The sequence below is a fragment of the Scyliorhinus canicula genome, chromosome 12 (assembly GCF_902713615.1).
Source record: "Scyliorhinus canicula chromosome 12, sScyCan1.1, whole genome shotgun sequence".
Taxonomy (NCBI): Eukaryota; Metazoa; Chordata; class Chondrichthyes; order Carcharhiniformes; family Scyliorhinidae; genus Scyliorhinus; species Scyliorhinus canicula.
The window spans coordinates 54,309,478-54,323,879 of NC_052157.1; the positions used below are offsets into that span (position 1 = coordinate 54,309,478).

Here is a 14,402-nt window from a genome sequence, read left to right on the forward strand (position 1 = left end):
CTCGGGAGGGACTGGCCCGCGATCGGTACCCACCGATTGTCGGGCCGGCGTCTCCAAGAGACGCACTCTTACCCGTCCGCTGCCCCGCTAGATCAAGCTGCCACGTCTTGCAGGCCAGCGGAGGTGAAGACGGCAACCGCGCATGCGCAGCTGATGTCATTAGGCGCCACCGGCTGCATCATTCTCGGCGCGCCGCCTTGACGCCAGCGTCAAGGCCCGGCGGCCGAGATTTACGGAACGCCACCCCTAGCCCCCTGGGGGGGGGGAGAATAGGGGGCGAGGAGCGGCCTCCGACGCTGTGCTGAAACACTCCGGGTTTTACGACGGCGTCGGCCTTGCGGAGAATTACGCCCACTGACTCTCACTGGGGTACGGGTTCCACACACACTGACTCACTGGGGTATGGGTTACACACACACTGACTCTCACTGGGGTACAGGTTCCACACACACTGACTCTCACTGGGGTACAGGTTCCACACACACTGACTCTCACTGGGGTACAGGTTCCACACACACTGACTCTCACTGGGGTACGGGTTCCACACACACTGACCCTCACTGGGGTACGGGTTCCACACACACTGACTCTCACTGGGGTACGGGTTCCACACACACTGACTCTCACTGGGGTACGGGTTCCACACACACTGACTCTCACTGGGGTATGGATTCCACACACACTGACTCTCACTGGGGTACGGGTTCCACACACACTGACTCTCACTGGGGTACGGGGTCCACACACACTGACTCTCACTGGGGTACGGGTTCCACACACACTGACTCACTGGGGTATGGGTTACACACACACTGACTCTCACTGGGGGTACAGGTTCCACACACACTGACTCTCACTGGGGTACAGGTTCCACACACACTGACTCTCACTGGGGTACGGGTTCCACACACACTGACTCTCACTGGGGTACGGGTTCCACACACACTGACTCACACTGGGGTACGGGTTCTACACACACTGACTCTCACTGGGGTACGGGTTCCACACACACTGACTCTCACTGGGGTACGGGTTCCACACACACAGACTCTCACTGGGGTACGGGATCCACAAACACTGACTCTCACTGGGGTACAGGTTCCACACACACTGACTCTCACTGGGGTACGGGATCCACAAACACTGACTCTCACTGGGGTACGGGATCCACAAACACTGACTCTCACTGGGGTACGGGTTCCACACACACTGACTCTCACTGGGGTTCGGGTTCCACACACACTGACTCTCACTGGGGTATGGGATCCACACACACTGACTCTCACTGGGGTACAGGTTCCACACACACTGACTCTCACTGAGATACAGGTTCCACACACACTGACTCTCACTGGGGTACGGGTTCCACACACACTGACTCTCACTGGGGTACGGGTTCCACACACACTGACTCTCACTGGGGTACGGGTTCCACACACACTGACTTTCTCTGGGGTACAGGTTAAAATCATAGAAAATAGAAGCCGGAGGAGGTCATTTGGCCCTTCGAGCCTGCTCCACCATTCATTAAGTGGCTCATCAAGTTTAATAACCTGATCGCGCCTTCCCGCCCATATCCCTTGATCCCTTTAGCCCAAAAACAATATGTAATTCCTTCTTGAAATTGCACAATGTTTTGGCCTCAATACTTTCTGTCGTACTGAATTCCACAGATTCACCACTCTCTGGGTGAAGAAAGTTCTCCACACCTCAGTCCTAAAAGATTTACCTCTTTCCCTCAAGCTATGGCCCGTCGTATTGGATTCCCCCACCATCGGGAACATTCTTTCTGAATCTACCCTATCTAATCCGGTTAGCAATTTGTATGTTTCTATGAGATCCCCTCTCACTCTTCTAAACTCCAATGAATATAATCAGCCTGATAAACCTTCCCTGCACTCTCTCCATCGTAAGAACATTCTTCCTCAGTTAACAACACCAAAACTGCACACAATACTCCAGCTGTGGCCTCACCAATGTCCTATACAATTGCAGAAAAACATCTCTATCCTTTACTCAAATCCTCTTGCTATGAAGGCCAACATACCATTTGCCTCCTTTACTGCCTGCTGTACCTGTGTGATTATTTTCAGCGACTGATGCACAAGGACACCAAAGTCTCTGAGTATCCACCTCTCTCAATTTACACCATTTAAATAATAATCGGCCTTCCTATTTTTTGCTACAGAAGCGGATAACCTCACATTTATCCACATTATACTGCATCTGCCATGCATGTGTCCGCTCTCTCAGCCTGTCCAAATCTCGCTGAAGCATCTCTGCATCATCTTCACAGCTCACCCTCCCACCCAACTTTGTATTATCTGCAATTTGGAGATAATACATTTAGTTCTCTCATCCAAATCATTAGAATATAATGTGAACAGTTGGGGTCCGAGCACAGATCCCAACCAGTCACTGCCTGCCAATCAGAAAAAAGACCCATTTATTCCAACTTTTTGCTTCCTGTCTGCTAACCAGCTTTCTATCCATCTCAAGACACTACCCGTAATCTCATGAGTTTTAACTTTACATATTAATTTGCTATGCGAGACCTTGTTGAAAGCCTTCTGAAAGTCTAAATAAACCACATCCACCGGTTCTCCCTGGTCAACTCTACTAGTTACATCTTCAAAGAATTCTCGTAGATTTGTCAAGCATAATTTCCCTTTGGTGAATCCATGCTGACTTTGTCTGATTATAGCACTGCTTTCCAAAGGCTGTGCTATGAAATCCCTTACAATGGACTCCAGCAACTTCCCTACAACCGACGTTAAGCTCTTTGATCTATTTTCTCTCTTCCTCGCTTTTTGAATAGCGGGGTTATATTACCTACCCTCCAATCTGTAGGAACCATTCCAAAGTCCAAAGAATTTTGGAAAATGACCACCAATGGATCTACTATTTCTAGGGCTACTTCCGTAAATACTCTGGGATGAAGACTATCAGGCCCTGGAGATTTGTCCGCCTTCAATCCCATTAGTCTCCACAAAACCATTTCTTTACTAATACTAATTTCCTTCAACTCCTCATTAAAACTTGTGCTTCTCAGAACTTTTGGTGCATTACTCATGCCTTCCTTTGTGAAAACAGAAGCAAAGTATGAATTTAGTTCCTCAGCCATTTCTTTGTTTCCAGTTATGAACTTCCCCGTTTCTGACTGTAAGGGGCCGACTTTAATTTTTATCAATTTTTTCTCTTTTTAAAAAAAAAAAGTTTTTATTCAGATTTTCACAAAATATCAATAACAGAAAATATTAACCAAAAAAAAAAATCAACAACTAGGATAAACAAAAAAGAACAAACCCTCCCCTCCCCCCTGCCCCCCGTTAAATACAAAAAAGAAGAAAGAGATTAACACCCGACATAACCACGCCCCTTCAACCCAACCCACAGAAACGACGACCCCCCCACCCCCGGGCTGCTGCTGCTGCTGCCGGCCTTTTTTTCCTACCGTTCTGCCAGGAAATCTAGGAAAGACTGCCACCGCCTGAAAAACTCCTGTACTGATCCCGTCAGGGCAAATTTCACCCTCTCCAATTTGATGAACCCCGCCATATCGTTGATCCAGGCCTCCAGGCTTGGGGGCCTCGTATCCTTCCACTGTAGCAAGATCCTCCGCCGGGCTACTAGGGACGCAAAGGCCAGGACATTGGCCTCTTTCGCCTCCTGCACTCCCGGCTCCACTGCAACCCCAAATATTGCGAGTCCCCAGCCTGGCTTGACCCTGGATCCTACCACCCTTGACACCGTGCTTGCTACCCCCTTCCAAAATTCCCCCAGCGCTGGGCATGCCCAGAACATATGGGCATGGTTCGCTGGGCTCCCCGAACACCTAGTACACCTGTCTTCGCCCCCAAAGAACCTACTCATCCTCGTCCAGGTCATATGAGCCCTATGTAGCACCTTGAACTGTATGAGGCTAAGCCTCGCACATGAAGAGGAGGAGTTCACTCTTTCCAGGGCATCCGCCCACGTCCCCTCCTCAATCTCCTCACCCAGCTCCTCTTCCCATTCACCCTTAGGCTCCTCCACCGAGGCCTTGTCTACCTCCTGCATCACTTGGTACATGTCCGAAATCCTCCCCCCTCCAACCCACACCTCCGAAAGCACCCTGTCCTGGACCCCACGTGGGGGCAACAGAGGGAACCCCGCCACCTGCTGCCTGGCCAACGCCCTTACCTGCATATATTAAAAATGTTCCCCGGGGGGAGCCCGAAATTCTCCTCTAAACTCACCTAGGCTCGCAAACTTCCCATCTACAAACAGGTCCCTCAACCTCCTAACACCTGCCCTGTGCCAACTCAGGAACCCACCATCGATTCTCCCTGGAACAAACCGGTGGTTCCCCCGTATCGGGGACCCCATCGAGACCCCCACCTCCCCCCTGTGCCGTCTCCATTGCCCCCAAATTTTGAGGGTAGCCGCCACCACCGGTCTCGTGGTATACCTCGTTGGAGGGAGCGGCAACGGCGCCGTTACAAGCGCCTCCAGGCTCGTGTCCACACAGGGCGCCATCTCCATCCTCTTCCATGCTGCCCCTTCCCCGTCCATTACCCACTTACGCACCATCGCTGCGTTGGCAGCCCACAATATTTTCTCTTTACATACCTAATAGAAACTTTATAGACAATTTTTAATTTTCCAAGCTAGGTTACTTTCAAATTGTATTTTCCCCTTCTTAGTCAATCCCTTGGTCTACCTTCGCTGAATTTTAAACTGTTCCCAATCCTTAGGTCTATTTCTTTTTATAGCTAATTTGTATGTCTCTGCATTGAATCTAATGCTATCTCTAATTTCCCTTGTAAGCCATGGTTTGGCCACAGTACCCTTTTTATTTTTTAAAAATAAATTTAGAATACCCAATTATTTTTCTTTTTCCAATTAAGGGGCAATTTAGCATGGCCAATTCACCTAACCTGCACATCTTTGGGTTATGGGGGTGAAACCCACGCAGACACAGGGAGAATGTGCAACTTCGCACAGAGAGTGACCCGGGCCGGGATCGAACCTGGGTCCTCAGTGCTGTGGGCAGCAGTGCTAACCACTGCGTCATCCGTTCCCTTTCTACTCTTGCGCCAAATAGGAATAAGTAACTTTGGGAGTTCACCTATTCGTTCCTTGAATGCCTGCCATTGCCTGTCCACTGTCCTTCCTTTCAGTAATGTTTCCCAGTCAGTCATAGCCACCTCATTCCTCAAACCATTACAGTTACTTTTATTGAGTTCCAGGACCTTGGTCTCAGAATCAATTACCTCACTACTCTACCATATTATGGTCACTCATCCCCAAGGATTCTCTCACAACTAGATTGCCAACTAATCCTTTCTCATTGCACAACACTCAGTCCAAAACGGCCTGTTTCCTTGTTGGTTCCTCAACATACTGGTTCAGAAAACCATCCCGCATGCACTCCAGAAATTCCTCCTCTATCGTACTGTGGCTAATTTGAGTCACCCAATCTATATGCAGATTAAAGTCACCCATAATCACAAATGTTTCTTTATCATATGCATCGCTGATTTTCTGTCCAATGCTATTTCCAACATTACCACTGCAGTTTGGTGGTCTGCATACCACTCCCTCGAATGTTTTTTGCCTTTTGATGTTTCCTAAATAGGCCCAGACAGGTTCCACATCATCTGCACTAATATCTTCCCTCAATATTGTATCAATATCTTCCTTAATCAACAATGCAACTCCACCATCTTTTCCTTTCTGTCTGTCCTTCCTGTAACCGAATAGCCCACAGTGTTTAGTTCCCACCCTTGGTCCATATCTCTGTAATCCCAACAATATCATAACCCTTTACATCTATCTGCACAACTAATTCATGCATTTTATTTTGAATGCTCTGCGCGTTCAGGTACAAAACCTTGGGATCCACAATTGGTACTTACGGCAGGATGCCGCCTTTCGCCAGTTTTTCACAGTGATTCCCTCCTTCTGACACTCTGTGGCATACGCTGCCAGGGCCTGACACAACATGCTCTTCCTCCCTTGATTCAAACAGACATCATACACACAGCTGTCGAAGAAGGGTCTGTGGTCAACCTTTTCGTGGCAGTCCTTGAAGAGTTCCTCCAGCCTGCCACAGTACGTCTGACTCTTGTACAGATTCTGATGCTCGTCAGAGCAGGTGGGGCAGTAACCACGGCAATAATCCCAGCAGAAGGGGTCCCTGTCGTTGACCTTCCAGCTGCCGGCCCACTGCACCACCGACGAAACACTGGTGCCATTTGGAAACAACTTGTCATCGCTCTTTTTGCCATTGAAGTTTCCACACAGACCACAGAGGTTCCCAAAGTAACTGCTCGGGATCTCAACGATCAGGTACCAGTTCCAGTCATAGAACACCATCAGACCAAAATCTGTCTCGAGAACAGCGTACGCTCCACTCTGAAAAACACGCAGCTTCCCATCGACCAACGTCACTGGGAGACTCGTTCGGATATCATCAACCTGGATAGAAGGAAAAAGCTTTCAAAATGGTCCTTCAGGAGCACAGTAAATACATTACAGTGAGATACAGATTAAAGCTCCCCCAATACTGTCCCCATCATACACACCCTGGACAGGTTCAGCAGGGGGTTAGATACAGAGTAAAGCTCCAACTACACTGTCTCCATCAAACACTCCCAGGACAGGTACAGCACGGTGTTAGATACAGAGTAAAGCTCCAACTACACTGTCTCCATCAAACACTCCCAGGACAGGTACAGCACGGGGTTAGATACAGAGTAAAGCTCCCTCTACACTGTCCTCATCAAACACTCCCAGGACAGGTACAGCACAGGGTTAGATACAGAGTAAAGCTCGTGCTGCACTATCCCGATCAAACACTCCCAGGACAGCTACAGATCACGGTTAGATACAGAGTAAAGCTCCCTCTACACCAGTGTTCTTCAATGTTGGGGGCGCGACCCGCGGGTGGGTCGTGGGTGGGTGTCGGCAGGGTCGCAGAGCCGTTGTCCGCGGTGCTCCTGATCGCGCAATCACCACGTACCAGCCGAGTTTTAACAACGGCGACTGCAAGCGGCCGGGAACATGTTAAAAAAATTTGGCAGCATTGCGCATGCGCGCACGATAATTGGTACGCATGCGCCAATCGGGCATGCATGCACAGTGCGACTGCATTTTTTTTAACGGTTGCAGCTTTTTGTTTTACAAGCTCTGCAGTGGTTTTTATTCATTTATTTTATTCATTTTTTTTTACAAATTTGGTGGGGGGGAGGGGTTTATTCATTTTTTTCATTTATTTTATTCATTTTATTTTATTTCCAAGTTCAGGCCAGTTTTATTCATTTTTTTTCATTTATTTTACTCATTTTATTTTTTTTTACAAGTTCTGGGGTAGGGTTTATTTGATAAATCTTTACAGGAAAAAAATGCAGAACTTTGGACAGATGGAGACTCCATACTTTCCGACACCGGAAGGCTTCACCTTCATCCAACAGGTTCCATTGGAGGAGCGTGGACGAGGGCCAAAGGGATCCAAAACCATTTCCTCCATTTCTGTCAGCAGCAAACAAGGTAAGAGAAAATGATTGGTCGTGCAGGTCGGCCGGTGTGGGTCGCTAAGCTCGGCCGGTGAGGGTCGCGAAGGTCGGCCGGTGTGGGTCGCTAAGGTCGGCCGGTGTGGGTCGCGAGGGTCGGCCGGTGTGGGTTGCGAAGGTCGGCCGGTGTGGGTCGCGAAGGTCGGCAGGTGTGGGTCGCTAAGGTCGGCCGGTGAGGGTCGCGAAGGTCGGCCGGTGTGCGTCGCGAAGGTGGGCCGGTGTGGGTCGCTAAGCTCGGCCGGTGAGGGTCGCGAAGGTCGGCCGGTGTGGGTCGCTAAGGTCGGCCGGTGAGGGTCGCGAAGGTCGGCCGGTGTGGGTCGCTAAGGTCGGCCGGTGTGGGTCGCGAAGGTCGGCCGGTGTGCATCGCGAAGGTCGGCCGGTGTGGGTCGCTAAGGTCGGCCGGTGTGGGTCGCTAAGGTGGGCCGGTGTGGGTCGCGAAGGTCGGCCGTGTGGGTCGCGAAGGTCGGCCGGTGAGGGTCGCGAAGGTCGGCCGGTGTGGGTCGCTAAGGTCGGCCGTGTGGGTCGCTAAGGTGGGCCGGTGTGGGTCCCGAAGGTTGGCCGGTGTGCGTCGCGAAGGTCGGCCGGTTGGTAGAAATGGGTCCCCGGAAAAAAAGTTTGAAGAACACTGCTCTACACTATCCCCACCAAACACTCCCAGGACAGGTACAGCACGGTGTTAGATACAGAGTAAAGCTTCCTCTACACTGTCCCCATCAAACACTCTCAGGACAGGTACAGCATTGGGTTAGATGCAGAGTAAAGCTTCCTCTACATTATCCCCATCAAACACTCCCAGGACAGGTACAGCACGGTGTTAGATGCAGAGTAAAGCTTCCTCTACACTGTCCCCATCAAACACTCCCAGGACAGGTACAGCACGGGGTTAGATGCAGAGTAAAGCTCCCTCTGCACTGTCCCCATCAAACACTCCCAGGACAGGTACAGCACGGTGTTAGATGCAGAGTAAAGCTTCCTCTACACTGTCCCCATCAAACACTCCCAGGACAGGTACAGCATTGGGTTAGATGCAGAGTAAAGCTTCCTCTACACTGTCCCCATCAAACACTCCCAGGACAGGTACAGCACGGTGTTAGATGCAGAGTAAAGCTTCCTCTACACTGTCCCCATCAAACACTCTCAGGACAGGTACAGCACGGCGTTAGATACAGAGTAAAGCTCCCTCTCCACTGTCCCCATCAAACACTCCCAGGACAGGTACAGCACGGGGTTAGATACAGAGTAAAGCTCCCTCTGCACTGTCCCCATCAAACACTCCCAGGACAGGTACAGCACGGGGTTAGATGCAGAGTAAAGCTCACTCTACACTGTCCCCATCAAACACTCCCAGGAAGGTACCACCTGGAGGTTCTCCTCCAAGTCACTCACCACCTTGACCTGGAAATATATTGGACGCATCTTCAATGTCGCTAGCTCAAAATCCTGAAACTCCCTCCCTCACAACCCAATGGTGAACCTACACCACACGGCACTGCAGCTGTTCAAGAAGGTGGCTCACCACCGCCTTCTCCAGGGGCAATTATTGATTGGCAAATGCTGAGCAACACCCACGTCCTGTAAAGGAACAAGAGTTGTAGGGTTTGATTGGGGATGGGGGAACAGGGGAGGCATCTGCCTGAAAGTCTGTGACGATAAGCATTCTGTTATTCTCACCCTGACTTTTCCGATCTCGGATTTGTAGATAGATATCTTGTAGCCATAAACGTTGATGTGAACGATTTTCACGTAGGAGACCGCGGTGTTGCCGCGGATGTCGTTCTTGGCCTCGATCCTGAAGGGGGTCAGGGAGTGGTCGGAACCACAGGTCTCAGAGATGATGTAGGTGCAGGTCCCCTGGAAGTTGAAGTTGAGCAAGTCGAAGGTGTGGTAGTGGGGGTCACCCCACGCCCAGCATTTGCCGTTGTACTGCGGCACGCACTTGGCTTCTCCATTCTCAATCTTGCACGTCTCCTTCACCCGGCACTTGGCATCTTTGCACGGATCTGAGGGCAGCATCAGGCACACAGAGGCAATTAGTTAATTCAGACAGAAGGCAGTGCCCAGCCTCTCCGCCACTACCTCGTCCCGTCTGACAGCTTGTGTACTCGTCGGGCAAAATGGCTGGCAGCACCTTTAACTGCGATGCTAACATTCTTCACAGGAGGGGAGGTCAGACTGAACTCAAGCCATATGTGGAGATACTTGGGACTGGGCGATGCAAAAGCTCAATCAAAAAGGTTGGTTTCCAAGGAGCGTCTTTAAGGAGAAGAGAGAAAGGGAGAAAAAGAGAGATAGTGACGATAGAGAGACAGATAGAGAGAGAGAGACAGAGAGAGAAATAGAGACAGAGAGAGAGACAGAGAGAGAAATAGAGACAGAGAGACAGACAGGCAGCAAGAACGACAGAGAGAAAGACAGAGAGACAGGCAGAGTGACAGGCAGAGATAGAGAGACAGAGAGAGAGCCAGAGAGGGACAGAGAGAGAGAGAAACAGAGAGAGACAGAGAGACAAATAGAGACAGAGAGACAGACAGACAGAGACAGACAGGCAGAGAGACAGGCAGGGAGACAGACAGACAGGCAGGGAGACAGACAGACAAAGAGACAGACAGGGACACAGACAGAGAGAGAGACAGAGAGAGAGACAGACAGGCAGGGACACAGACAGACAGAGAGACAGACAGACAGAGAGACAGACAGGCAGGGAGACAGACAGGCAGGGAGACAGGCAGGCAGGGAGACAGACAGGCAGGGAGACAGACAGGCAGAGAGACAGGCAGGGAGACAGACAGACAGGCAGAGAGACAGACAGGCAGAGAGACAGACAGGCAGCGAGAGAGACAGACAGAGAGACAGACAGGGAGACAGACAGGCAGAGAGGCAGTCAGAGACAGACAGGCAGAGAGACAGACAGGCAGCGAGACAGACAGGAGGCGAGACAGACAGGCAACGAGAGAGACAGGCAGAGAGACAGACAGGGAGAGAGAGAGAGACAGACAGGCAGAGAGACAGGCAGAGACAGACAGGCAGCGAGAGAGACAGACAGGGAGACAGACAGGCAGAGAGACAGATAGGCAGCGAGAGAGACAGGCAGAGAGACAGACAGGGAGACAGACAGGCAGCGAGACAGACAGGCAGCGAGACAGACAGGCAGCGAGACAGACAGGCAGCGAGACAGACAGGCAGCGAGACAGACAGACAGCGAGACAGACAGGCAGCGAGACAGACAGGCAGCGAGACAGACAGGCAGCGAGAGAGACAGGCAGAGAGACAGACAGGGAGACAGACAGGGAGAGAGACAGACAGAGAGAGAGAGACAGACAGAGAGAGAGAGACAGACAGGCAGAGAGACAGGTAGAGAGACAGACAGGCAGAGAGACAGACAGGCAGCGAGACAGACAGACAGCGAGACAGACAGGCAGCGAGACAGACAGGCAGCGAGACAGACAGGCAGCGAGAGAGACAGGCAGAGAGACAGACAGGCAGAGAGACAGGCAGAGAGACAGACAGAGAGACAGACAGGCAGCGAGACAGACAGGCAGCGAGACAGACAGGCAGCGAGACAGACAGGCAGCGAGACAGACAGGCAGCGAGACAGACAGGCAGCGAGACAGACAGACAGCGAGACAGACAGGCAGCGAGACAGGCAGAGAGACAGACAGAGAGACAGACAGGCAGCGAGACAGACAGGCAGCGAGACAGACAGGCAGCGAGACAGACAGGCAGCGAGACAAACAGGCAGCGAGACAGACAGGCAGCGAGACAGACAGGCAGCGAGACAGACAGACAGCGAGACAGACAGGCAGCGAGACAGACAGGCAGCGAGACAGACAGGCAGCGAGAGAGACAGGCAGAGAGACAGACAGGGAGACAGACAGGGAGAGAGACAGACAGAGAGAGAGAGACAGACAGAGAGAGAGAGACAGACAGGCAGAGAGACAGGTAGAGAGACAGACAGGCAGAGAGACAGACAGGGAGACAGACAGGCAGCGAGACAGACAGGCAGCGAGACAGACAGGCAGCGAGACAGACAGGCAGCGAGACAGATAGGCAGCGAGACAGACAGACAGCGGGACAGACAGGCAGCGAGACAGACAGGCAGCGAGACAGACAGGCAGCGAGAGAGACAGGCAGAGAGACAGACAGGGAGACAGACAGGGAGAGAGACAGACAGAGAGAGAGAGACAGACAGAGAGAGAGAGATAGACAGGCAGAGAGACAGGTAGAGAGACAGACAGGCAGAGAGACAGACAGGCAGAGAGACAGACAGAGACAGACAGGCAGCGAGGGAGACAGACAGAGAGACAGACAGGGAGACAGACAGGCAGAGAGACAGACAGGCAGCGAGAGAGACAGGGAGACAGACAGGCAGAGAGGCAGACAGGCAGCGAGAGAGACAGGCAGGGAGACAGACAGACAGGCAGAGAGACAGACAGGCAGCGAGAGAGACAGACAGGCAGAGAGACAGACAGACAGGCAGAGAGACAGACAGGCAGAGAGACAGACAGGCAGCGAGACAGACAAGCAGCGAGAGAGACAGGCAGAGAGACAGACAGGGAGACAGACAGGCAGAGAGACAGACAGGCAGAGAGACAGACAGGCAGAGGGACAGACAGGCAGAGGGACAGACAGGCAGCGAGAGAGACAGGCAGCGAGAGAGACAGGCAGAGAGACAGACAGGCAGAGAGACAGACAGGGAGAGAGACAGACAGGGAGAGAGACAGACACGGAGACAGACAGGGAGACAGACAGGCAGAGAGACAGGCAGAGAGACAGACAGAGACAGACAGGCAGCGAGAGAGACAGACAGACAGGGAGACAGACAGGCAGAGAGACAGACAGGCAGCGAGAGAGGCAGGCAGAGAGACAGACAGGGAGACAGACAGGCAGAGAGGCAGACGAGACAGACAGGCAGTGAGAGAGACAGGTAGAGAGACGCACATAGACAGACAGGAAGTGACAGACGCTGCTTGCTATGCCTGAGACAGGTGCTGTATTGCTCAGGTGAGCTTTAAGGCAGTGGGGCAGATTTCTCCCACCATCCTGCTGTGTGTTTTTCGGCAGCACGGCGTTATCTGGTGGCGAGATTCTCCCTTCCTGTTTGTCAATGCGATTTTCAATTGAAACCTGGGAGTGTGCGGCCGGCGGGAACACATCACTTTTTGCACTGCCTAGTTCGGACTGCTCTTGAGTTTCCAGTTAGGGTCCTTTCTTCTGGGATGGGTGGGGGGGGGGGGGGGGACTTCCAGAAAGGGGTCAATCTCCTGGGGGGCTTCCAGATAGGGGTCTCTCTTCTCGAGGCTTTCTGGTGGGGGTCTCTTGAATTATTGGGTATCTGGTGGGCATCTCTGATTAGGGGGTCTTTGGTGGTAGGAGAAATGGTGGGGGCGGGGTCGGGGGATGGGGGTCAGGGGTGACCCAGAAAATCTTTTAGGGGCTGAATTCCGCTGTGCGGGACAAAATCTTGCACGGCTAAAGATTGGGAATTGCTTCCTGTTTTGCCATCCCAGTGTGAACACATATGTGCAGCAATTCAGCTCTGCAGGAGAGGATAGTGTACCAAGCAGAGAATCCTGCCCAGAGAGAGGCAGAGGGAGCGATTTAACAGCCACTTTGCTGTCAGGAAGAGGTAGCTGAATCTTGCAAGAGGACTCACACCAGTCTCGGAACGCCCCAGAAGATGTAACGGAGTCTCGTACCACATTTTGCCCTCACTCGGTGTGATCCAGATCACCATATTAAAATTAGGCATTAGGCTCATTTAAAAGCTTTCCCAGAATTACCCCGGCGCCCGTAACCTAACGGACACATAAGGGTGACCTTGCTAGGAAGCCGTTAATAGAGGTTTCCACAAATGTGGAACAGTCGTAATAGCACCTGGGGGGGGGGGGGGGGGGGGGGTCTCGCACGTCATTGGAGATCCCCAGGTATTTGGGAACAGGGCAGGGTGGTACTCCAGCACTCCCACTGATGCCCGGGCACCCTGGCATTGTCAATATGGTACCCTGACAGTGCCACCCAGGCACAGGGTGCCCAGTGGCACTGCCAGGCTGGAAGGGGCACTGCCAGGGTGCCAGGTTGACACTGCCAGGGATTAGGCCCTGGACTAGGTGGAAGGAGGTGAGGGGCTAGTCCCCGAGGTTGAAGGTGAGAGATGGTGGGGGAGGGTCGAACATCGGGGATGGGGGTCTGAAGGAGTGGGGGGGGGGGGGGGGGGAGATTAGGGCCATAAGACCATAAGACATAAGGAGCAGAATCAGGCCACTCGGCCCATCTAGTCTGCTCCGCCATTCAATCATGGCTGATATTGTTCTCATCACCATTCTCCCGCCTTGTCCCCATAACCCCGATCCCCTTATTAATCAAAAACCTATCTGTCTTAAAGACACTCAGTGATTTGGCTTTCACAGCCTTCTGCGATAGAGTTCCACAGATTCAACACCCACTGGCTGAAGAAATTCCTCCTCATCTCTGTTTTAAAGGATTGCTCCTTTACTCTGAGATTGTGACCTTTGGTTCTAGTTTTTCCTACACATCCACTCTATCCAGGCCTCGCAGCATCCTGTAAGTTTCAATAAGATCCCCCTCATCCTTCTAAACTCCAACGAGTACAGACCCAGAGTTCTCAACCGTTCCTCATACGACAAGCTCTTCATTCCAGGGATCATTCTTGTGAACTTCCTCTGGACCTTTTCCAAGGCCAGCACATCCTTCCTTAGATACGGGGCCCAAAACTGCTCACAATACTCCAAATCGGAGACCAGAGTGCTGAATCTTAAGAAAGGGAACTATGAGGATATGAGGCGTGAGTTGGCCTTGATAGATTGAGGAGAGTTACTTAAAGGGATG

At 51.9% G+C, this 14,402-nt stretch overlaps 1 protein-coding gene across 1 annotated transcript in view; it reads right to left on the reverse strand.

Moving 5' to 3' along the window:
• The window catches only part of LOC119974248 (IgGFc-binding protein-like), a 92,657-nt gene that overhangs the window by 17,700 nt on the left and 60,555 nt on the right, over window positions 1-14,402 (reverse strand). The window contains exons 12-13 of the mRNA XM_038813016.1: window positions 9,228-9,556; window positions 5,876-6,462 (exon numbers count right to left, since the gene is read on the reverse strand). Coding sequence (XP_038668944.1) covers window positions 5,876-6,462; window positions 9,228-9,556 — 916 coding nt within the window. The remainder of the gene's footprint in view (window positions 1-5,875; window positions 6,463-9,227; window positions 9,557-14,402) is intronic.